General features: G+C 54.3%; 7 protein-coding genes across 7 annotated transcripts; 2 read left to right on the top strand and 5 right to left on the bottom strand.

The window, feature by feature from the left end:
* Positions 1–1,215, bottom strand: MFIFM68171_02613 (Aminoglycoside phosphotransferase domain-containing protein; the record flags this gene model as incomplete). Its single annotated transcript, XM_071058035.1, has 1 exon — positions 1–1,215. The coding sequence occupies one exon, from the start codon at positions 1,213–1,215 to the stop codon at positions 1–3; it is 1,215 nt and encodes a 404-aa protein (XP_070914136.1).
* A 3,096-nt stretch (positions 1,216–4,311) lies between these two features.
* On the bottom strand, positions 4,312–5,646 carry SHANK2 (SH3 and multiple ankyrin repeat domains protein 2; the record flags this gene model as incomplete). The annotated part of the gene is made up of 1 exon (XM_071058034.1): positions 4,312–5,646. The coding sequence occupies one exon, from the start codon at positions 5,644–5,646 to the stop codon at positions 4,312–4,314; it is 1,335 nt and encodes a 444-aa protein (XP_070914135.1).
* Positions 5,647–6,112: 466 nt separating this feature from the next.
* On the bottom strand, positions 6,113–8,516 carry MFIFM68171_02611 (uncharacterized protein; the record flags this gene model as incomplete). Its single annotated transcript, XM_071058033.1, has 8 exons — positions 6,113–6,359; positions 6,433–7,041; positions 7,094–7,118; positions 7,176–7,361; positions 7,424–7,501; positions 7,565–7,675; positions 7,728–7,938; positions 8,019–8,516. The coding sequence occupies 8 exons, from the start codon at positions 8,514–8,516 to the stop codon at positions 6,113–6,115; spliced, it is 1,965 nt and encodes a 654-aa protein (XP_070914134.1).
* A 380-nt stretch (positions 8,517–8,896) lies between these two features.
* On the top strand, positions 8,897–11,288 carry MFIFM68171_02610 (uncharacterized protein; the record flags this gene model as incomplete). The annotated part of the gene is made up of 4 exons (XM_071058032.1): positions 8,897–9,017; positions 9,067–9,440; positions 10,023–10,195; positions 10,505–11,288. 4 exons carry the CDS (start codon positions 8,897–8,899, stop codon positions 11,286–11,288), a joined length of 1,452 nt encoding a protein of 483 aa, XP_070914133.1.
* Positions 11,289–17,312: 6,024 nt separating this feature from the next.
* Positions 17,313–18,289, top strand: MFIFM68171_02609 (uncharacterized protein; the record flags this gene model as incomplete). The annotated part of the gene is made up of 2 exons (XM_071058031.1): positions 17,313–17,344; positions 17,614–18,289. The coding sequence occupies 2 exons, from the start codon at positions 17,313–17,315 to the stop codon at positions 18,287–18,289; spliced, it is 708 nt and encodes a 235-aa protein (XP_070914132.1).
* A 571-nt stretch (positions 18,290–18,860) lies between these two features.
* MFIFM68171_02608 (uncharacterized protein) lies at positions 18,861–19,837 on the bottom strand (the record flags this gene model as incomplete). Its single annotated transcript, XM_071058030.1, has 2 exons — positions 18,861–18,937; positions 18,997–19,837. 2 exons carry the CDS (start codon positions 19,835–19,837, stop codon positions 18,861–18,863), a joined length of 918 nt encoding a protein of 305 aa, XP_070914131.1.
* A 1,088-nt stretch (positions 19,838–20,925) lies between these two features.
* MFIFM68171_02607 (uncharacterized protein) lies at positions 20,926–22,722 on the bottom strand (the record flags this gene model as incomplete). The annotated part of the gene is made up of 2 exons (XM_071058029.1): positions 20,926–22,028; positions 22,083–22,722. The coding sequence occupies 2 exons, from the start codon at positions 22,720–22,722 to the stop codon at positions 20,926–20,928; spliced, it is 1,743 nt and encodes a 580-aa protein (XP_070914130.1).
* Between the last annotated feature and the right edge of the window lie 123 nt (positions 22,723–22,845).

Below are 22,845 nucleotides of genomic sequence, written 5' to 3'. Positions count from 1 at the left end.
CTAAGCTGGCTTAACTTTTGCTTGTCTTCTACCGATCATCTCTGCAACGACATCATCCTCCAATTTCTGAGCATCGCCCCGCGAAAACTCAGGGAGTAACCCCCCTTTCGTTTCCCATTTCCGGCCAACGTATGGATTCTTGTCCCGGTATAACCGCAGGGCCTCTCTGAATCTTTTTCGAATGTGGGCCGGGATGTTCGTGCCCTCCGATAGCCTTCGTTGCTGGGACTCAAAGATAAGCTCCATAGCTCGCAAGAGGACAACCTGCGACGGCGAGGGAGGAGCGATGTCCTTCATTCGTTCCTTGAGCAGCAAGTAAAACGAAAAACACCGGTTGCCACCGCCTAAATAGGTATCTTGTAGGCTTAGCTGATATGATGGCGGGTAGAAGCCAGCAAGTTCCCAATCGATGATAGCGGCGAGCTTGTATCTCGTATTTCCGATCGGGCTTGCACTGCACTGGAGGATTAGATTGCGAGGCGTAAGATCGTTATGGCAGAACACTGCTTCTTTCGGCCACTGCTCCATGTCTGAATCGCTGACTGTGATTAACCCGACATCTTCGAAATGGGATTGAATCACAAGTCCCTTCGGATCCGCGATGGGTTGGATGGTGTAGAATGGCCTCCGCAGTTTCCACTTCTGCTCGATGGAAGACAGTAAAGACGACCCATCGTTCAGAAATCCCGTCAATGGCCCCCCCATGGCTGCCTTGTCAAGGATCTCCTCGCTCCCTTCACCAAGTGCTCGACGCAGAATTGCTTGGACTTTGGCGTCAGAAAGTCGTACAGAGTGCAGCTTTGACAGTGCCTCGACAATAGCGGTAGTGACAGATCTCCGATCCTCGTCAGTCATTTGATCCCAAGCTTCCTCCAAGGTAACTCCTTCGACAAGCTCCATTACACAGAATTGGAACTCTCTCCCTTGACCGTCGGCTGCGCTGCCGACTTGGAGAGTCTCTGGGACAAGGTCGGGAATGCAGGTGGCAGCGATTTCCTGCATGGCAGCGACCATGGTAAAATGAGCGGACTCGCCATTCTGAGCCTCCAACCGAACAACGCATGAATGCCGACAGTTTCTGAGGGCATTTGGCAATACGGCCGTGAACATGCACTTGTCCCAGTTCTGCAGAATGATTGATATTGAAGAGGGCCGGTTGCTGGCGAAGATATGCTTGAGTAGGTTCTCGTCCGGAGCCACGTCGCGATCGGCCATTGCGCGAGGCGAAATTGACGAGTCGGGTAGTCCCTGGCGGCGACAAGGTTTGGGTGAGGTATGAGTAAGTCACACAATGGGGTACTGGGGAGCTTGGGGCATACTCTGTTAAACGGCCGTGTCGACGGTCCTCGCGCCTTGATTGAGAAAGGTCCAAGCATGGCAAAAAAAAAAAAAAAAAAAAAAAAAAGAATGGGAACGAAAAGAAAATAAATTCAAACATGAGATGGGCATGTGCCCCAATATTTGCCAGGTCATGTGCCCAGTCTTGCAGCTGGCCTGAGGACGTTTTCGGCTGTGTGTTGTTGTGGCACCTCGGTTCCTTTGTCATGGGCGAGGTTGTGTCAAGGTCGACACTCGTGCGAGAACAACGGTTCGTCTAGCCGCCGGCTCCACTAACAGCAGGCGCATCTGTGACTGTGCCTCAATGAGGGGCCACTTCAAATGCAAACGACTTCGCAGGTATATCTAGTCAGAGCGCGCAACTCTTTTCCAGGCTCTTTGATGTTTGTTATTCCAAGACGGATGCCCGGTTGGACGGACCCACTCGATCAGCCGGCCATCCGGGCTCATCTCAAAGTGTTCTCGGTGTTCCCTACATCTACACCCAGCAAAACAATGGGGAGGGGCAAAGGTGGCCAAATAGCAAACAGACAAGATAGTCAAGACAGGCCAGGCGACACCCACAACAGATTGGGCTCCTGTAGCCTGAACAGGGTCAAAACAATATATGCAGATAGAGCTCCCTCTAGTCAGAGGGGGACTACTTAGCACGCACAGCTCGTCAATTGCGTCTGCGACAAATGTGGAAAAGGGTGTTGAATGGATTGTCCTGTCTAAGGAGCAATGGCCAGAACGACCCTAGCTACTTATGGTGCGAAAGAAAAACGGTTCCTCGCCAAGTTAAAGTTCCAGCCTCCGGAGCGCCATCCCGGGAAGTGTGGCACTCTAACCAGAGGGACCCTATCCCCTGGGGACAGTTCTTCCTAACTAAATGGTCTACCGACGGTCACCACCGAATGCCTGGTTCCACTTGTTGGATTCTAGCTCACTCACTACATGCTGACCCGTGAATGGACGAAGTGCAACATACCTGGGCGATGTACCTCACTTAGGTACGTAGGAAGTGTCGTTGCAAGTGCAAACATCGGCACCACCGGTAAAGTTCTTGCCACATATACTGCATTTGTTGGAGTTAACCGGGCCAGCGGCGCTGGTGGCCTTTGAAAACGTTGGTGTAAATTCTCCGTGATTCTGCATGCTGTCTGGGTAGGGAGGGTAATGTTGGATACCTTCGCTGATTCGGGTATTGCGCTTCTTGGGCAGTTGGTCGGGGTTTACCAATCCCTAGAACGAGGCTTGACCACCCTTTTATATTCAAACCTCAACTAGTAGTAACTCCAGCCATGCTTTGTTGCCAGAGATTCGAATCCAACTGCTTGCCACCACCATGCTGGCCGTTTGCAGAGCTCGCAACTGTCAGGCGGCTAAGCGGCATAATTCTCAAACCCACGACCACACAGGTTGGAATGATTTGCGTAGGTCCTCATCCGCCAGTGACCGAGGTCCCTACTAACATGTGTGGTCGTCCAGCGGAAGGCCGTGCTGATGTGGGTGCTGGCCAACAAAAAGACCTGCTGAGAGCCGCAAGGTGTTCGTTTTTTTGTCGTAAGCAAGCCTCAAAGGTTTCCATTGTTTGTGGTAAAAGTGAGCTCTCGAAGATGCGAAGCAACAAATATGGCGACAGCTGAAAACGATTGCCTGCCGCATGCTATGTATTTCATACGGGTTAGGATAGATACCCACTGGGCCAAGGACTTTTCCGGCCATGTGGTAATGCAGCTGATCCGCTGAGATATGTTAGAGCGTTCGCCGGCGCGTGATCCATGCATCGTGCGGCCACCTCCGATCACCAAGCGAACAAGGGATTCAAGGTGTTGAGCTTACAGCGCGGCTGGTAAGCACCCAAGAACAAGACATGCCTGATTAGGACTGCACATGTGCGTGAGCCCTAGGCAAGCGAGGAGCTGGAATAGAGGTTAGTTCGATGACCACCGCAGTATATCATTATCACAGCATCACGCTCTTGAGCCACCCAACTCGTCACTCTCTGGGAGAAGACGGTTAAGGCGGGCTCCCGGCTACTGTATACACAAGTAACTTCTTCACTCTGGTGGCTTTCTGCACATACGATTACGAAGGCTGAAGCCGGGTATCCAGACGCAGAGCGAAGTGGCTTGGGGCGTCGTCATTCAACAACACTCATCCATCCTGACTCGCTATATTCCGGCCTTCCACATACGGTTCCCATCGCCCACTTCCCCACCATCGCTACCGAAACAATACATCTTCCCCTTTTCTTTACCCAATGTAATTCACACGTTTCCCAATCGACATCCTCGACAAACTCCCTCGTGAAGCTCATCGTCGACTACACAACCACCCAACATGCCCTCCATGCAAAAGCCGCCACCCTCCACCGTAATCGATCAGCAAAAAAGGCGAAGGAGCAGTCGAGGTCGGAGGCGCTGTCCGCATCGAGTAATTACCAAGGCGCAGAGTTTGGTCTTCCGGGTCGGCGACCGGCGTTCCCAAGACGGGGTGCAGCTGTACCCCGCCCACTAGGCGCGAATACCATTCTCTATGACGGCCCGCACGCGGATTTATAGAGTCCTTTTCGCCGACCCGGTGGAGGAGGGTAGTAATAGCCGGACGGACCTCGCCGCGGATTCACTGGAAAACGGCAAGCGCGGCGTGCTCAAAACACGGCGAGTTCCCGGCAGAAGCGGGCAATGGCTGTAACGGGTCGCCATGGCGTACGACTTTGAGGACCGCGCGGGACAGAAGTAGCGGATACTGGGGTCAGATGCGGCGGAGTGGTTCCCAGGCGATGATCCGTACGTTGAGGATTGCCGTGGCTGAGGGGCCAGTGAGCCGCAGGTCAATATGCAGAGCACGGCTGGCGAGACGGGGTGGTCCGAGCGTTACCGCATATACACACTGGGTGACAGGCGAGGGGGTGGATGGTGGTGGAGATAGGGGTATCTTACCTTGTTCGGTCAAATATCGCCTCAGAGCTTCCTAACCCGAGCCCCTTTAGGAGTCATACTCATCGACGGCTCCATACCACGACCCCTCGGAGTCCGACTCGTCCCAGTCGCCGTCATCATCCCGTGGTTGGTACACATGCTCCTCCTCTGGACCCTCCGCTTCATTGCCAAGCAGGTCAGAAAGAAGGCCAACGACATTGGTCCATTTCCTCATTAGGATCTCATCATCTTCCTGTTCCGCGCTGCTTACCCTCTGAGTCGCCCGCGCTAGATACCAGCGCAGGACGCCTGGCGACAGAGGCATCTTGGCATTGAGTAAGTGCCAAACCTCGTCCGCCCAGTCCCGTTCCCACGCATAAAGCAGCTCGTCTGGGTGCGGTCTCAACCCTTTGGACTGCAGAACGTCGACGCTCTTGCCGTGTCCGAGCGTGATCGCCATGCCCAATGCACTTTGCGTCCGCTTCTTGCCTGGGAAGACGGTCTGCGCCCCGGCGTCCAGCAGCTTTTCCACAATCTTGGCATCTGCCACCTCTCGATCGAGAGCCGCCTTGAGGGCCATCCCAAGCCGCTCTGGGGAAGCCCCCAAAATTAGACGGTCCACTATTGTAGTTTCATCGTTGAATGTGAACCTTCGGCGTATAGCTTTAACCAGGATGTCGGTTCCTCCCGCTGTAGAAGACGCACCGCGACTTAGCAGGTACTCGGCAATCCGGTCATGCCGCCACAATGAGGAAGCCAGAGCCGTCTCTCCATTTTCATCATGCTGGTTGATCTCAGCTCCAAATTCATCTACCATCCGACGGATTGTATCTTCCATGCCGACGATGGCGGCATGGACAAACTTGTTGTGTGTTTCTGACCCATTTGGTGAGAGACCGGCTTCGAGGAGAATCGAGACGGTGGCTTCATCCGTGCTGCATATGGCAAGATACAGTCCATCCATCCCGCCTTGGGACTTTGTAATAAGGTGTGGATACTCCTTCACCATGGCTGCGACCATATCTTCCAACCCGAGGAGGCAGGCAAGAAAAAAGGGGCCTTGCTCACCGCGCAGGCCACATATAATGTCGGTAGGTCTTGCAAACCCGCTATAAACCGGAAAAGTTGTGCGGACGGCATGGATGTCGCGAATCCAGTCGACCCAGGCGTGAAACATGAAATGGTTTCCTCCTGTCGGTAGGAATATGCATCCCAGTCTTCGGTCCACGGGTGGCCTAGACCGGGCATTCTTTCCAAGGTGCTTGCAAAGCAAAGGCCACATCGCCAGGGCGTAATCGGTAAAGGAGTCGCAGTGCGACTTCTCGATTTCTGCGCTGAGCAATGGCCAGTTGCCCTCAAGCACACTACCGGTCGGGCGTGGGAGGCTGTTAGTGGTAATCATGCCTGTTAATGTGGTCAAGCAGGTGGCTGCAATTTCTGCTTTCGCCTCTTCGATTGAAAACATCGTCTGGAAAACCCTCGAATCCTGTAGAGATTCCAAAACAGACGGGTGGGCAAACCGCACCTCGCCTGTTTGCCGGATCGATAATAAATTGCTTGTGGCTTGTCGAATGTAACTCTCATTTACCTTCTTTGACGGCTCAGCGCTTGCTTCAAGGCGCTCTGCCACATGGGCCGACGCTAGAGCGTCAACTAGGAAACGGATATCCAAGATATCTACAGATTTGAGTTAGTGTCGAACGCCCGCCGGATGGTAAGTTCACGGCTGCTCCGAGGACTCGACAACAGCCAAACTTCCCGATAATGATATGATGGGTCCGAGGTTAAATACCTACGTCTGTGCATCGGAGATTAGTCCAGCTTTCTAGGTGGCACTCAAAAGCTTTGAAGGCGGTAGAAGAAACAACCTACTCAAAACCAATGATCCATTTCAACGCACGGCGAACGGTCTTCTCTAGGAAGGTCCCTTCGCCGCCCGTGTTCTGGTCGTACATCTCCCGATAGGCTGCAGCCAGGTCGACGTCGCCCTGCTCCGATTTTGTGCTCAGCGACTTTGCCCGCAGCTCGCGGATCCGTTGATCCCAGTCGTCAACGTCAAACGTGCGAGGCTTGGCTGGGAACAATATTCCGAACTGGAGGACGGTCCATCGAAAGCTGTTACCATATTCAGTCAGGCAAAGCCAACTGAGCACTCGAAACGGAGAGGGGGAGGCTATCATCGACTTACCAGCCATCGCTGCGCTTGACAAGGACGGTCTCAAGCTTTTCTTTCTGCGTAGCGTGCTCGGGTTTCGCCAGTTCGTGGTTACCTCCAGCGCACTGCGTATTTATGAAGCCTTCGACAAAGGCCTTCATATCCCCGGCTGACTTCTCCGGCGCGATCTGGACCGAATAAAACCCCGGGCCGGAGAAATACTGCTCGACGGGGATATTCTCTCTGCTCGAAACGAATAGTCGCACACACTTGTAAGACTCGCTGGTGGATCTGAGGGCTCTGAGACTTTTTAGCAGGGCCTGGGGTTCTGCACACTCATCCAAGGCGTCAATGATAATGGTAGTTGTCACATCAGAACCCTCCAAGAGTAGTCTGAATACCTCCTCAGACGTCGCCTTGGTCTTTGGCTTGTTGTTGGCTGGATGTGTCCACGAGGAGGGAATTCTCTTGTCCAGACCTTTGTCCCTTGATGACCAACCGAGCTGGCGGATGAGGGAGTGGAAGATCTCGGCAGGCTTGGGCTCGACACCAGCAACCTTTGCACAATAAAAGTACGCAACTTTTTCCCGACCATCGCCAACCAAGAAAGACCTCTCTATACACTTCTCAACGACGAGGGTCCTAGGAGCCAGTCAATGGCACATTTTGGGACTTGATGGGATGACTTCCTTACGTCAAACATGTCTTGCCGAAACCCACTTGCCCGTCAACAGTCAGCTACTCGGCGGCGACAATGAATCGGGAGTATAACCCACCGGGGCCATGGAGCCAGAATACGTTGAGCCCCGAGGCCGAACTGTTCCAATCTGTGAAACTTGGATCATCCTTTATCAGCCACTCCCCAGCACGGGGGTAGTCGGTTCCAATGCCAGTCTCGTCGAGGACCGCTATACGATCGGGCAACGGGTCCTTGCCAAGCTTCGCAAGCAGCGATTCATCGGCTTCACAATTCTCAGCAGTTGTTTCAAAAAGGCGTTAATGCATGCCGATTTTGAGATCGTACCTGCCAGCTTTCGTGCAGCTATGTCGTCCTGCATAGCCTGTTGAATCGTCTTTAGAGATTCACCGGCATCAACAAGCACTGTGCCACGGTTAGCGATGTGCAAAACGGAATCATGTCAAGTTATGAATCTTGGGGAACTACCGTTCCGCATAATTGTCTCGACAATAGCCTTGCAATTGCCACGCCGTCTCTCGACCTCTTTCACTGTGCCGTCCCAGTCATCTAAACCCGGAATCGCTCTGAGAAACTGCGCTGAAACCGACGTTAGGTATGACTTCCTCCCCGAGAAACCGTAGCAACTTACAAATTTCCCCTCGGCTGAAGTGCTTGCAGAGCATCACCTCCATCTCCAGCACCTTGGAGTAAAGCTGAACCATCGCTTTCTCCAGCTCCGGGTTTGCTTTGCCCGTCCTGTGGTACGACTCGAAGACTTGGCCGTACTCGTAGATGATCGTGCTGACGGTGTCGCAAGCTGCCAAAGCGGCTGAGTATTTTTCGGTCTCGAGAGAGACGAGCTGTCACCGGTGCGGTGATGTACAAAATGATCAGTCCAGGCGGCACGACCGAGACGAGACGAGAGCACAACGAATCTTACACCGAGCACCACGCTGAAAGGAATCCAGGCCATCTTTGCATACCCCGTCGAATCAAGATCCACCAGGCCTCCAAACGTCTGCTTGACGAGCTTGGCCGAGCTTGCAATCTTCTCCATGCTGGCGCGGAGCTTGCCCTCGTCTCTTCTGAGCGCTCGCGGCCAACACCACTGGTTCAACTCCATATCTAACCGTCGCCGCTCCATTTCGGCCGCTACATGACCGGCCAGGTCTGGGATGTCGCCTGGTGTGATCTTCTCGAGCTGTTGAAACGCATCGTTGTTTTCTTGCTTCAGAGTGTCCTCGACCCTGGACCAGAGTGTGGCGGCGTCGAACGGGCGTGGCGGTGGCGGCTCAGCCCGGGGAGTGGCAGCTGGCGGTGGGGTTGCAGCCGTCGTTCCGGCGGGAGTGGGTGGCTGCTGTGGAGCATTGCCAGCGCGGCGTCGGGTCAGTTTTCCACGCACCCGCGCTGCCAGATCTTGGATGCTTCGAGGCGCCATCGCGGCCCGCTGAAATCCATCAGCTTTGTAGATACGTCGGGTACTGTACCGAGATACGGGTGAGGTTAAATTTGATGTCCCACCTGAGATGGGAAGAGGCAGTGCGGGATGATGCAGCACATTGTCTACATTGATGCATTGATGCCTGAAAAGTCTGGTGGTGCCTAAAGCCGCGCAGCAGCTGGAGGTCGAAAATACGACAATGCGAATTCGGAACCGTGGACGCACTGTCTTTTTATGAGTTAAGGGCTGTGCACTAGGTTCTAGGCATCATACCCACGATTGCACGTGTGTGCGGCTGAACAGCTCTTGAGCGGGGCTACCCAGCAATAACAATGTCAGGACCGGACTCTTTCACTCCGTCGATATCAAGCATCAAGATGTTGTCCGCCGAGAAGCTTTGGCTCCTTGTCGGAGTCTGCTTTGTCACATGCGTGGTCGCAGACACTGGAGATGACTTTTCCAACAATCTATTCACTGACTTGGCCCCCGTACGTGTATGTAGTTCGGTTTAGCGCGGTCCGTATGCTAACAATTGCATTGCACTCAGTTTTGCTGGCACTCTTCGGAGAAAGAGTCACGATGCAATTCATGAGCCAATCCACAGGCTGGGCCGATAGTATCATCTTGGCTATGGCCCCCTTGGGAATCATCACCGCTATCGTGGGTGCCATCCGCGTCGGCGGCCCGTCGTGGCTCAAAGCCATCATTGGAAGGGCACGAGAGAACTATGCCGTCGCTGAGTCCGAGCTGATGTCATCTACATCTAACGAAGTGTGTGAGCTCTGGAACGGCCAGGAGATCGTTAGAGTTATGGGTTCGGGGCCGATCCGGGAATTCGTTATTCTGCTGCCCAAAGGTTGTGGTGTGAATCGCGAGAATGAGGATCTCGCGGAGGAACTCTGTCCAAAGCGGGAGACACGGGTAATGAGGCTTGAGATGATGAGAAAGAAATATATCTTAAAAAGCAAGGTCAGTAAAGCCCGTCCATCCTATGTGGCCATTACCTCACATTTTTTTATAGCACCAACCATTCCGGAGTGCATCACCGGCAAGCTTCGGCAGGAAGACCCGGAGACTGGCAGCTCCGTAATCCCTGGAGAACATTCCCCTCTAGCCGTTGTTCGAAACACAGCAGCCGCGACACCGAACCTCACCCTCAACCTCCACAACCAAGTAGGGCGGGGTGAACTTTATCTTGTCGCAGCACTCGGTATCGTCCTTCAATTCGCCGTCCTTGTGTATTGCGGACTAGCCACTGGTTACCTTATGTTTCCTAAGGATGACAGACCTGTCGCTGACTATGCTTTTCCATACACCGCAACTGGAACATTGCTCTTGGTTACTGGCATACTCCTTTGTGCCCACGTTGTTGAGAGCAGCACATCGGAAACACGGTACCGCCCGGGGCCCGGATTAGAGGCTCGAGTCATCTGGCTGCAGAAATTTGGAACCGTCAATGATCAAGCTTTTGAGCCCTTTGCTATTTTCCCTCAAGATGCACAGGCTCTGGTCACCACCTCTCACCGTACCAGCAGGGACCAAAGACGAAACACGGGAGCAGCGGAAGCCCGTTCAGATCCTAGTGCCAATACCCGAGCAACCGTCACCGCCGCAGGCGTACTAGTCACTCTCTGCGGCTTCATTGTACAGTTCATCGGTCTGCGCGGCATGCACTGGTCAGCCTCAGTTACGCAGCTTGGCGCAATCATGGTCATGACCACCCTCAGAGCCTGGGTCCGTCGAAATCTCGCAAACAATCCAACGGCTCTGCCCCTCGTATCTAGGCATGAGCTAGATTGGTTGGCCATGGCACTTGGAGACCACCCGAACGCTCCTTGGCTGCAGCCTTCAAAACCTACCGATCATGCCAATTGGTCATGGAAAATTGCCGCTGTAGAAGACTTGACGAAGCGTGGTGACGAACAATACCCGGTTCCGAAATGTTGTGATTCCTCCTCAAGCACTCAGAGAGTAATGAAGCTCAGGAGAGACCTTGGTGAGCTCGCCGGCTGGCCGGGCCCGGCATCTGCAGAAGCCGTTTCCTTAGCCCGCGCGATCGAGGAGACCATGGATGCCCTGTTCAGCGATAACTCTAAAGACGATTTTACTTGGTCTCTAGGGGCATACTGGCCGAATGAACAGTCCGACTGCGAGCCGATTCACTTTCATATCAAGCGGCATAGCAGGGGCTGGAGGGCCTCCTCCGACGAGTTTGAAGCGGCGCTTTCATTGTGGCTATATTCAGTCGACAAGCAAGAGAATCCCGTACAGGAGACAAATGACCAGAGGCGGGAAACTTCTCCGGGTGAAGGACAAAGTCCGCAAGATGCGTGGTTGCGGAAAGGGACGTCAGCAAAGCCCAGCCTCCAACTTCTAGGCGGATACACGGCGGCCCTATACCAAGACCTCAAGTGGTGGATGCCTGATGGTGCCGTCAGAGTTAAACTGATAGAGAGGTACGAGCCGACAGCCAGTGAACCTGGAATCGAGGTGGAGGGCCATCGAATGGTCGGGTGCGCGCCCAACTGGAACCCGGACGCGCGTTACAAAACCCGGGCGGAGTCCCCACAAGCACCTGACGAGGAGACCGTGGCGACGAATTTAATCTTGACTGTCGAATCATACAGCCCTCTTAAACCATTATACGCCCAGCACATATTTTCCACCTTCATGTGGGCTGCGGTGAAGAAAATGAAGAAGCCCATCGAGGGAGGAGCAGATGTTCGGTCTACGCAAACAGACGACACGAACGACGATCGGGCGTGGTAATCAATTGCATTGCACAATACACGACTCTCGAAGATGGCTCAAGACATCCAAGCCACCGGGCTCGGAAGCCCGGAGGAAATTTACCTCGCCATCATTCCCGCACTGAGCGCGACGAAGAAACTTCCACACGCGAACAGCATCATTGAGTGGGTTCGGTTGCATGTCAAGCCACACGAAGAACGAGGACATTGGAAGGAGGCCGCTGATATGTATTTGTGGCTCTTCCGAACAGCGAGGACACTCCTAGTGCAAGACGATATTGTCGCCCAAGCCACCGCCCTGTTGATGGAACATTTGAAAGCACTCATCGATGCTATCAAATTGAGGAGAAGTCTTCACCTTGGCAAAGATCTCACAGTGGATGATGAAGCGCTAGAACAACTCAAATCGAAACTTCATGACGAGTTGCGAAGCGCCGATGCTGATATTGTGGCACGGCTTCTCGGCTTGTATCAGGCACAGGGCCGCCCTTGGGGTTGTTCCTTTATCGAAAATACTAGGCCTCCGCAAGTCCAAGATGTGCTGCTCAAGTTCAACGATGTTCATTTCAAGGTTTGCGAGAATTCATTTGCTTGTTCGTATTTGCCAGAAACGATAAAAAGACCCATGGTTGAAATGGATGGGATGGACATCCTCAACTGGACACCGCTACATTATGCGGCGGCCCAGCGGTTCCTTAACACCTTGCAGGGGCTGCTGGTAAATGGAGTCGACGTCAGCAAACAAGATATCCGTGGGAGAACACCGTTACATTATGCTTGCCAGTTTCACGACGACAACGAAGCCGTGCAGAGCCTCCTACAAGCAGGGGCGAAAGTCAGCATACGCGACATCGATGGAAGGGCGCCTATGCATTTCGCAGCGATGCACGGCTGTGTTGCAGCCGTGGTGTCTCTCATCGAAGCGGGTGCAGATATAGATGCTGTGGACAGCTCAGGGAATACGCCATTCCTCTGGGCTGTTTACAAAGGGCGCACCGATGTAGTCACCCTTCTCCGGAGAGATTCAAGAACAAGATTGCGCAACCGTGACGGTAGGACTCCTCTACACCTGGCGGCGATAGCAGATGTAGACAACGCCTCCAATGAGGACGGGGTACTCAACCTACTGCTCGAGAACCAGAAGGACGTCGAAATCGAGGCCAAGGACCGCTGGCAACGCACACCGCTCCATTTAGCAACAAAAGCTGGCCGCGGATTCGCGGTTAAGCTACTACTCGAGAAGGGCGCCGAAACCGAGGCTAGGGACCACCAGGGATGGACACCGCTTCACTTAGCAGTCAGAGCTGGTTGCAAATCTATAGTCAAGCTACTACTCGAGAAAGGGGCTGAAACAGATGCCGAGGATAAGTATGGGATGAGACCGCTATACTACGCTACGGATTCCAGAAGCGAAGCAGTGGTTAGGCTGCTGCTCGAGTATGGTGCCGCTATCGAGGCCGAGAATAAGGATGGGCTGAGACCGCTACACTATGCTGTTTTATCTGAGAGCGAAGCAGCGGTTAGGCTGCTGCTCGAGTATGGTGCCGCTATCGAGGCCGAGAATAAGGATGGGATAAGACCACTACACTATGCTATTATATCTGAGAGCGAAACAGTGGTTAGGCTGCTGCTCGAGCAGGGTGTCGCTATTGAGGCCGAGGATGAGGATGGGATGAGACCGCTACACTATGCTGCTAGATCTAGGAGCGAAGCAGTGGTTAGGCTGCTGCTCAAACAGGGTGCTGCTATCGAGGCCGAGAATGGCGCTCGGAAGAGGCCACTGCACCTTGCAGCTTCTCGGGGGCGAGAGTCTGTGGTCCAGCTGCTACTCGAGAAGGGTGCTGAGCCGGTAGCTAATTCTGTAGGCCGAGGATGAAGCTGACGAATCTGCCTGACCACGCAAGTTAGTTTTTCCTAAGTCCAGACAACTCTGTTAAAGACGAGATAAAGTGCAATATCTCCACAGTCTAGTCTTCAGGGTTCTCATGCCCGGTCTCTGGGGCAGGAAGCTCAGCCAGGGACCCCGCAGTATAAGAGGATACCGTGGTGACTATTTGATTCATGGAAAGGGTTCAGACCCGGTGTCAGGTGTGGGTGCGGTGTGGATATGCTCAAGTTGAACTGCGATATGAAGAGAAAACTTATAAGTTATGTGCCTCCTCTCCCTTGACTCCAACCCGTATATAGCAGCGTCGTTAAACGCCGCTACTCGAACAGCCATCCGCGACTCTCGAAAGCAGCAAATCTTCCTGCACTCCAAGCGTCCTTTGTAAAATAAAGCCTTCCGGCGACGTATCTCTAGGATATGGAAGGCCCCATCTCCTACTCCAAAGATGGTATATTAAGCATTGATAGGTCTCATCCCGGATATGTGAATCCAAGTCTGGCAGAGTACCAGTTTAATGCATGCGGTCATTTAAATTTTCAAGAAATGGGATGAGTGCGACGAGCACGGCCAGGATCTGTGTTCAATACTTCACTCCTGGGTGAAGCACGATTGTGACGGGGTTGGCTGGGAATTTCTCTGTCACTTACCTTCGTACGGAGTATTCTAAGGACAGATCCTGGGCTCAAGAAAGATATTATTGGGATACATGGCCTGCGTCGGGGAGCGTCCGACTCACGCAAAACGGGGTTTCTCCACAATGAAATGGAAGTCAGAATTTGGTATGTGACAGACCTTGAACCCCAATCCACTGCCACCTAGAGTAGCTTCCATTATGGCTACACGCATCTTAATCCAGTGCCACTCCCAAGAACATGCCCGATGAGCGTGAAAAACAGTGGGCGAGAATGGCAAAACGTACCTAATCTGCCAACACAAATGGCACAAATCCTTTGACGAAGCCTAGGATCGTCTCCGGCCCTCAGGCTAGTACCGTTATGACAAAAACCGGGTTTATATCCTTGCGGATAACGGACTGCCTAACTTGCAAAGATGTGTTCACGTTCATATATAAACTGAACGGAGAACTACTGTGGATATTTGCTACGTTTAATTATCTGGATCTCTGTCAGCCGTGCTAATCGGAGTCTAGCATCGAGATTCCCCTCAACCGCATATTCAATAGTCCACTCAGCGGCGTTGTCGTCCCATCCGAAGTGGGACCTGCATGGTGATTGACAACGGGTCTGCTTCTTGGCTCCGAAACTATAAAGCGCCCAGTATCCGCCAAGAGCCCAGCAACCGGGTCCCAACACATCAATCCTACAACGTATTTGCTAGCTTCCCCACACAGAGCATCCCAATACGGTTCATAGACATGGAGATCGTTGAGTCTAGTGAAGCATTCAAGATTGTCGGCGGCAACTCGAGTTCAACTGCGTAAAGGGCATTGTGCGGCACAACCACGTCTTGTACTTCGGAAAGTGGAAGGATCGACGGCAGCCACCTCCCAATCTCCCCCAGCTTTACGACGTCAAATGATTGGAGACGGACGGCAGAGGGCCGGAGGTGAAGCCTTCTTGGACGGTGGTGCCGGGCCAGGGCTTCTACGTCAAGAAACCAAGTCTTTTCGACTATGCCAGTGACCGAGACCTTGGGAGACGGATTCTCCGTGAAGTTGAGACGTGCGAGATTCTCAAAAACATCCTCATCCAAACGCCGCCTCCTACTATGGCTGTCAAGAAGCTCGAGGGCGGGTGTCGGGCCTCTGTTTCAAGAGATACGCCTCGACATTGCTCGACAAAATCAATCCTCAACATTTGAACAAATCCGCCTTCCTGCTCAGCGGACGGCCGCTTTTTGACGATGGGATGAAGGCGCAGTTAGGCAAGATATTGGATGGTATCCGACATCTTCATTCGCTCGGCCTGGTCCACAACGACATCACGCCCGCTAATATCATGCTGGAAGAGGACGGCACATGGGTCATCATAGACTTTGACAGTTGCCGGCGCGTTGGGGAGGTGCTTCGTGACACGGATACCAAAAGGACGTATGGATAGCACAACCCCGACGTGACGATTGCGTCGGAGGAGAACGACCTCGACGCCTTTGCCGAGTTGCGGACCTGGTTCTTTGGAACATCGGCCGATGAATTCTTGTTCAAGTAATCCGCCGTGCGAGTCAGTCGCCGCAAGTCCCTACCACATCCGCACGTCCATACGGCGGTCACCAACAATTCATATCAATGTGCGCCACTGGCAGCAGTCGGATGCAGGGCAGTCGTCGTTGGCCGCTACATAACGGTAGCCTGTTTGCCAGCATACATGTGACTCGTGACTTCCGAGACCTCCAGCTACTTTTCAGTAACATTCCACGGTATATTGGACCATTTGGGTATTTACTCTGATAATTAATCGAGATCATCCACGTCATACCATTGGCTTTTATCAAGATCCAGGTTTACTATGATGGCAATTCCTCAAGTAGCAACCGCAGGTGAAAATCTGGTGCTGATGATAGCTCGAAACAGCCCGGTGCGGCAATGTCAGCACCACCGAAAAAAAGGGCGCTGCACTGATTTTGTTCGAAGATAAGCCGACCCGACTTTACTGTCGACTTATATCGCGCATCTCTCCGACACTACCACGGTGTTGTAGTTGCCCTATTGGCAAACATATAGATTATCGATTAATTAATCTTTCTGGAGACTAGGTATCATACCTAACCTAGGCTACTGTTCTTCTATAAGGAATGGGACCGCGATGGCCACGCCACTACGGGACGTCAATTAGTAAACTCTGTTGATCTTTCGCCGACTTCCCTTACACAACTCTTGTCGTCGAATCCAAACGTTCGATTATGTTACTGGCTGCTATTTTCTCAACCCGTCCCACACGCCTGGCGATGTCTCTTCGATAGCACTTCCATCTACGCTAACGGCTGGTAGGCCTACTATTGCCACTGGCCCTGAATACCAATAATCCCCCATCAACATGTGGGCCCGCCTGGGCCGCCTCTTGCACCAACCTTTGACCTTCTATCTCTGAAGACAGACCGCTTCTGCGCTCCGGGCGTCCTGTCAGCCGAGACTCGATTCCGCAGCACCGCAATTTCTGTCCTGCAATACCACATCAGGTATGACGCTTAGTAGTACTACATGGGGAAATCCAACCATCATCCCGAAGACAGATTGTCATCCATGACGCAAATACCATCCTCCTCTTTCGTGCCCGGTAACCAGGGTTTCGAAGCCAGGCTGATTTATGGATCAATCGACACGGGATTCCACGTTGCTGCCGGGTAAGGTCAACGCCATTCCCGAGGCACTGCAGTCCCCGCTAACATTCTTACTTGCATCGGCCAGAAAACATCGCTGCAAACGTCCGCAACCATCCATTTCTCCCGCAATCCCGCCGCTCGCGTGGCCCTCGTAGGCCTGGGCGGTGTCGGCAAGTCACAGTTGGCCATCGAACAACCTCAGCGGATCGCCGCAGAGCGATACATGAGTGTTTGGGGCTCATGCGGGCACAAAGGCGCGCGTCGGAGAAGGCTTCATGACGATTGCCGATGCCATCAAGCTGCCCGACCGGAACCAACCAGAAAATCAATGTCCACCAGCATGTGTCTGGCTGGCTGCCTAGAGAACGAAACGGCAAATGGGCCGTGGTCCTTGACAGCGCAGACGACCGCGACGAATTCTAAGGTCGAGCAACCATTCACGAACTTTCTTACCACGGAGTCGAAATGGATCGATTATACCTTAGTGACTGTATGTTTCGCCGCCTATGGTCAAGGAATGCGAACAGCGAAAAAAAGGGGTTACAATTCTGCTTTCGGCAAGTACACAGCGAGGCAACGGGACAGAATGCTCGTCGGGCTTCCAAACGCCAAAGCGACCAGCCTCCAACGTTGGGGACCACTTCCAACCTGAGATCAGGTTTTCCAACGCGAGTCCTATGTAGTCGCTGAGCCACCGCTTCATCTTCTGGCTTATGTGTGGGTTCCCGCGCTTTGCTTTCAGCCCCAGCGTGACAACTGAACGTGCAATTTGATTGGATGGTTGAAGCGGATCAGTGAAAGTGGGTCATGGTACAGTACTGCCATTTGCCGGAGTGGCTTCTGGGGAGGCTCAAGAATGACAACCAACGGCGCCGGATGGCATTGAATCCCAATACAGTCTATAGCGCGTGAGTTCCTACCTCTCTCTGCAGTAGCTTGGTTGTAACCAAGAATTTCCATTAACTTCATAAGCCCACGACATCAGGGGTCAGTACTTGTAACTAACGTAAATCCCGTTTGCGAACCCCTCGCCTGTTGCTCACAAAACTCTTCAAGCTCGACCAAGATCACGAGTGCACATCACGGGAAATCCTTTCGAAAGAAGCCTGTGAGTAGAGAGAATGCGACCTAATTTTGGCAATTTTTGGCAATTTAACAAACCATGACTACCGGAAAGAACCCCAGGCATCTTTCTGACGCAGCCGTACGAGGTGAAGAGCGTCGTAGCGTTACGTCGAGATAAAGCAGCGCGAAATGATGGCGCCGACTCGCCACAGCAGGAGCTCAAGGTGAAGATCAAGAAACTGCAACAGCCGTGGACTCTGTCGTGCGGAATGGTGGTCGATGTCCTTCACTGCGAGGCGGCCCCAGCAGATGTCTACCTAGACGACCCACAACGGCGCCATTTCCAGATCAAGGGGGTCTTGTTGGAGTACATACCTGGCTTCAGCCTGAGGGATCTCAGCACCAACGCGCCGCCGGGCAGTTGGCAGGACATCGCTAACCAAGCAGTCGAAATTGCACGCTCGCTGGGGGACCACGGCGTGCTCAACAGGGACGTGCGGCCAGATAACTTTATCGTCTGCCACCGGACGAGTGATGCCAAGGGTCTAGATGGGAGAGAGAGTGGGGAGGAGGACGGGGGTTTCCATGTCTTCATGATTGACTTTGGTCAGAGCAGGGTCCGCGGGGACAACGAATCCGACTTCGACTGGGGGCGCGACAAATGGCAGCAGGATGAAGAAGGAGCTGTAGGGCTGGTCATGCAGCACCGGCTGCAGAACCTGGGAGCCATCTTGTACACTCCATCGGCCCGGTATCTCGAATTTGCAGAAGGCGAAGACGGCGAGTGAGTTAGGTACGGGGAGGGCAAACGACTGTCTAGGAGCGTAGATATCTACCTAATGTACAATACATTTATGTAAGGTGCACAGCGCGATCAATAACCCCATCGTGTCTATGGGGATACTACCCGCTCACTCGGAACACTATCCCCCTCGCTACAGAGTTGTCCGGCCGGTCAGTCCGGCTTGTTGCCCCCCAACTACATTTTAACAGGCGAGCTGCGCGAGAGGCGAGGACCTAGCAGCTTGCCTTGGTGTCAGGCTCTGCCAGCCTATACCAACCACAACAGGCACAGCCAAGAAGCCGTCTCATTCGCGTTGCTATATGTGAGCCAACAGAGCTGTAAAACTGGTTCCCATAGCGTAACCCTTGAGCCAGTTCTGTGACTTGTCCTTTGATAGTATCATTCATCGCACAGGCGAACCTGATACGCAGAGGATTCTGTACTGGCACTGGCGCAACTAGATCATCTGTATATACTATTCCAGGCGTTCTAGAATCCAGAAAAAGACATGCGTTTTTCTCTCGCACCCAATCATCTAATCAAAGAAGCACCTCGAGACCCCATACCCACAGATTTTATTCATTGGTGGGAATAGCAGCGAGGAAGCCAAGCAAATCGTCCAGTACCTTCTCCGCATGAGTCAAGTAAAGACCTAAAACCACATGGTTAGTTCAGCGCATCATCCAGTCGGGTTGAGTCAAAAATACTCACCGTGCCCGGCCTTCTCGTACACCTTGAGCTGAGACCACGGGAGGAGCTCGTGGACTACCGCCGCGCTCACCTCAAGCGGCATGCCGGCGTCCGAGTCACCATGCAAGATCAAGACGGGCAGTCTCTCTCCCTGGTCCGCCGCAGCCAATTTCTTGAGCTCCTCCGCCATGGGCTTCTGGAGGATGATGGCCGTGCGCTCGATGGCCACCGGGTCGGCCTGGCCGACGAGGCGCTCGTAGAAGCGGAGGGTGGGCTCGCCGACGGGGTTGCCGAGGTCGACGCGGAAGACGCCGGGGACCTGCTGCGCGATGAAGTCCTTGCCGTCGCTCTGCCGGAAGCCGTGGACGAGCGCGTCCCAGACCGCCGGCGCCGGCGCCCCCGGGCACTCGTCGCACGCGACGCTGTACGGCATGTTGGGCCCCAGCCAGACGAAGCCGCGGCACTGCCGCCCCACCGCCTCGCTCGCCGCGCGCGCGAGGACCGACTCGCTGCACCCCATGCTCGCCGCCACGAACACGAACGGCCCCGGGCTGAGGTGCTCGAGCAGCGCGACGAGGTCGGCGACGAACGTGTCAAACGTCACCTCCCCCGTCGCCGGCGTGCTCCAGTCGCTGTTGCCGAAGCCGCGCCGGTCGGGCGCGATGACGGGGAAGCGGTGCGTCTCAACCAGGGGCACAATCAGTTGGTCGAACATGCGAGACGACATGGGCCAGCCGTGGAGGAACACCAGGGTCAGCGGCTGCCGCTTTAATGTCGTTGCTGGCCGGTGTGGTGAGCCGGAGGGGACATAGTAGCGGTAAAAGAGACTTGCCGAGTCAACTGGGCTTTGAAAAGTCGGCATCGTGGTGGTAGAGCACTGTGTTTGGAGCAGTTGTTCTGTGTTGACGAGAGTTGAAATGTCTCATGAACGAGTTCACAGTTGCCGCCTTATATACAGCAGCTTCACTACGCGGCTTGGCGAGGACCGATACCTCACTAACCGAGAGCAGCCTGGCGTATCCTAAAATTCCTCCGCGTCTGACATAACTATCAAGCGCTTAGAGGAGTGGGGCAAGGCAAATGGCTAGAAGAACGGCCGTGTTACGGCCAGTGAGAGACAACTCGGGACAATGGAAAAATCTCGTCGGTCCGAGAGGTATCCGGCGAGATCTCTCTCCATGGGAACCCCATCTTGCTTGCGCGATGATGAGAGAAGGGTGAGTTGTAACACTTCCCTGCATGATCCCTGAATACCATTTCGATGGTCTCATAGAGATGATCGCAGAGGATTTGATCGAGTTTCTTACCGTTACTCCTGAGCCCCTGAATCAAGTTTCACGCAGTTCTTGGGAATCATCAGGACGCAAAGTTCAAGAATAATACGCTGGATTCGAGAGCTCTAGCGCCAAACTATCGCTATGATAGCCCTCGAGCCGAAGTTCTAAGTACGGAATAGTACGCAAGGAAATGTCTGGTAATGAGCGTGAGTGTGGTCTACCGGGCCACTTTCTGATGATGATCCTCCCCAATTACCCGAGCATTAGTCCCAAGAAAGTCCCGAAGCCGAATAATGATTCCGTAGGAACTCCAATCCATTTAATCAAACGCCATCCTGATGCCACGCGCCCCCTTTTATCTAACCTACGCCAGACCGTGATAATGTCAATCTCCCCGCATGTGCTCCTCCAACCCTTCCCTCCAAGAATCAACATGATGATTATGATGGTAGCGTCCCCCCTGAGGCAGGCCAACCACCGGGGATATCCCTCTCAAACGCCGTGAACGTAAATGCAAATGTGGGGTGGGAGGGTAAAAATGCATGCCAAAGTCCGCTTCCGAAACGCCCAAACTCCCATAACTCCCAGAATGCCGAGCAGCTTGTACCGCTGCATTTCGCTCTCCCGAGTACCGATCCCAGTCCAGCAGCTCAGACCGAGGGTCTGCCCTTCTCTAGAACAGGTCCAGGGCCTGCGAGCTCGAGGCGCGATCGCGGCTCCAGGTGTCGAAATCGAACCGGGCAGCCCTCGTCGGCCTCGGTGAAAGGAACTCGCGCGTCTTCCTGGCCGAGAAGATGGGCGACACTCCCCGGGACCGCGGCGGCGGCGGCGGTGCCGGGCCAGGGTATGTCTGGCCCCTGGCACTGGGAGGTCCCGGCCTCGGCCATCCCAACGCGCGCGAGGGGTGTCGCATGTCACTCCCGCCTTCTTCCTCCCCCATGGCCATTGGCTCCATGGTCAGAGTCGGCGGCCCCTCCAACAAGAATATCCCATTCGGGCCCGTCCGCGCCCGACTCCGGTAGAGGCTGGGGTGGGGGGCAGGCGAGAGGTCTCTCATGTACCCAAAAGAGGGCGGAGGCGGGGAGCGGGTCATGGCCTGGAAGCCGAAGTTCCTTCTCTCTCCGAATGGGGGGAGGAGGGAAGGAGAGGAAGTACGCGAGGGAAAGTCTTCCAGACGCAGAAGCTCGATGGCCTCGTCCATGTCCGATTCGATGTCGTCGCAGTCACTGCCGACGCCCGAGACGTAGGGAGATTCCCAGTCCTCTGCCCGGCCGCGCCAGACCTCGCAGTACTCTGTGGCGACGGAGCGAGGGCCTCCCCGGTCCATTGCCGCCATGCTAGGACGACTAACGATGGTCTTTGGACGAAGGCGTGTGCGGGATCTCTCGCGCACTCTGTGTTCTCGGTCTCGGTCCCGCTCGATTGGTTCCGAGTGCTTGCGCTCCTGGCCTTTCTCGCGGAACGAGGTAGTCCGAGCCTGCCGCCGGCGATGGTGTTCGTCAAAATTGCCGTCGTTGTTGAAGGGGTCTTCTTCGCTTTCCCCATCGCTATTGTCGTCGAGGTTACGGCGCGGCTGCTTCCGGCGCAAGTGGGACCCATCATGCAGCGGCCATGACGAAGAATACTTTGACTGGTGGGTGTCATTCCACGCCGAGCTCCGAGCAATGGTAGACACAGGCTCCGTTTCCCGTTCCTGATGTAGCCGACGCGGTGGGGGCAGGACTGACTCCCCCGAGTCCGAGGAACCTTCTTCCGCATCAGAGCTGGTGCCATCGTCTGTCGGATGTTAGTTGGTTCGTCACCTCTAAATGGATGCAAGAGTCTACTTACCTCCATGATCTTCGGGAACATCAACGCGGTGCTTGCGATGGCCGGGACGTTTGGGTGATGCCTTGGAAGGCCGGTGGGGTGCCCGAGGTGGCAGGCGCTTACCCGGAGACCTACCCCTGGAACCCGACGTCGATGAGCGATCTTCGGAGTCCCGGACACGCTTGGCGTCCGAGGTGGAGAACCTCCGTGGGATCTTGTGCTCCTTCAAGAGGATCGTGGGCCGCGGCAGCTCATCAGGGTATTCTTCGATGTAGGGCGTCCGCGCACGATGCGTCTTCTCAGCGTTCTTCTTCTTATCGGCTTTGTGATGCCCCTTTTCCTCACTCGCCAAGCCACCATGAGGTCCGGACGGCCGAGGCTTCGTGGGGCGGCTGCGATGGGGCTGGTCATCTTCGGTGTCTGTGTCCTCCTCGAAGACGGTGATCTCGGCATCATCGTCCGCCCGGATCCCTCCACACACGCACTTGGCGGGTCCGCGAGGTTTGGCCTTGGGAGACTTCCTCCGCCTGGGGCTCCTCGCCTTGGCGGTTTTCTTCTCGGCGCACCTCTGGCCTTCGTAGACGTAGTCGACGCCCTCACTGTCACCTGAATCGTAGTCGGTGGTAGTGGTAGTAGTACTCGGGTCGTCGTGCGTGTCCATGTTGCCTGAGCTTCTCTTGCAGCGCCGCTGCTACACCTTGAGGAACGAGGAAAAGACTCTCAAACATTGGCGTAATGGTATCTGTGAGCAAATGGCTTGAAAAGATGTCTAGAATGGCGTTGA

This window comes from Madurella fahalii, assembly GCF_045866475.1.
Source record: "Madurella fahalii IFM 68171 DNA, scaffold_1, whole genome shotgun sequence".
Classification (NCBI taxonomy): domain Eukaryota; kingdom Fungi; phylum Ascomycota; class Sordariomycetes; order Sordariales; genus Madurella; species Madurella fahalii.
This window is presented reverse-complemented; position numbering and strand designations above follow the sequence as displayed.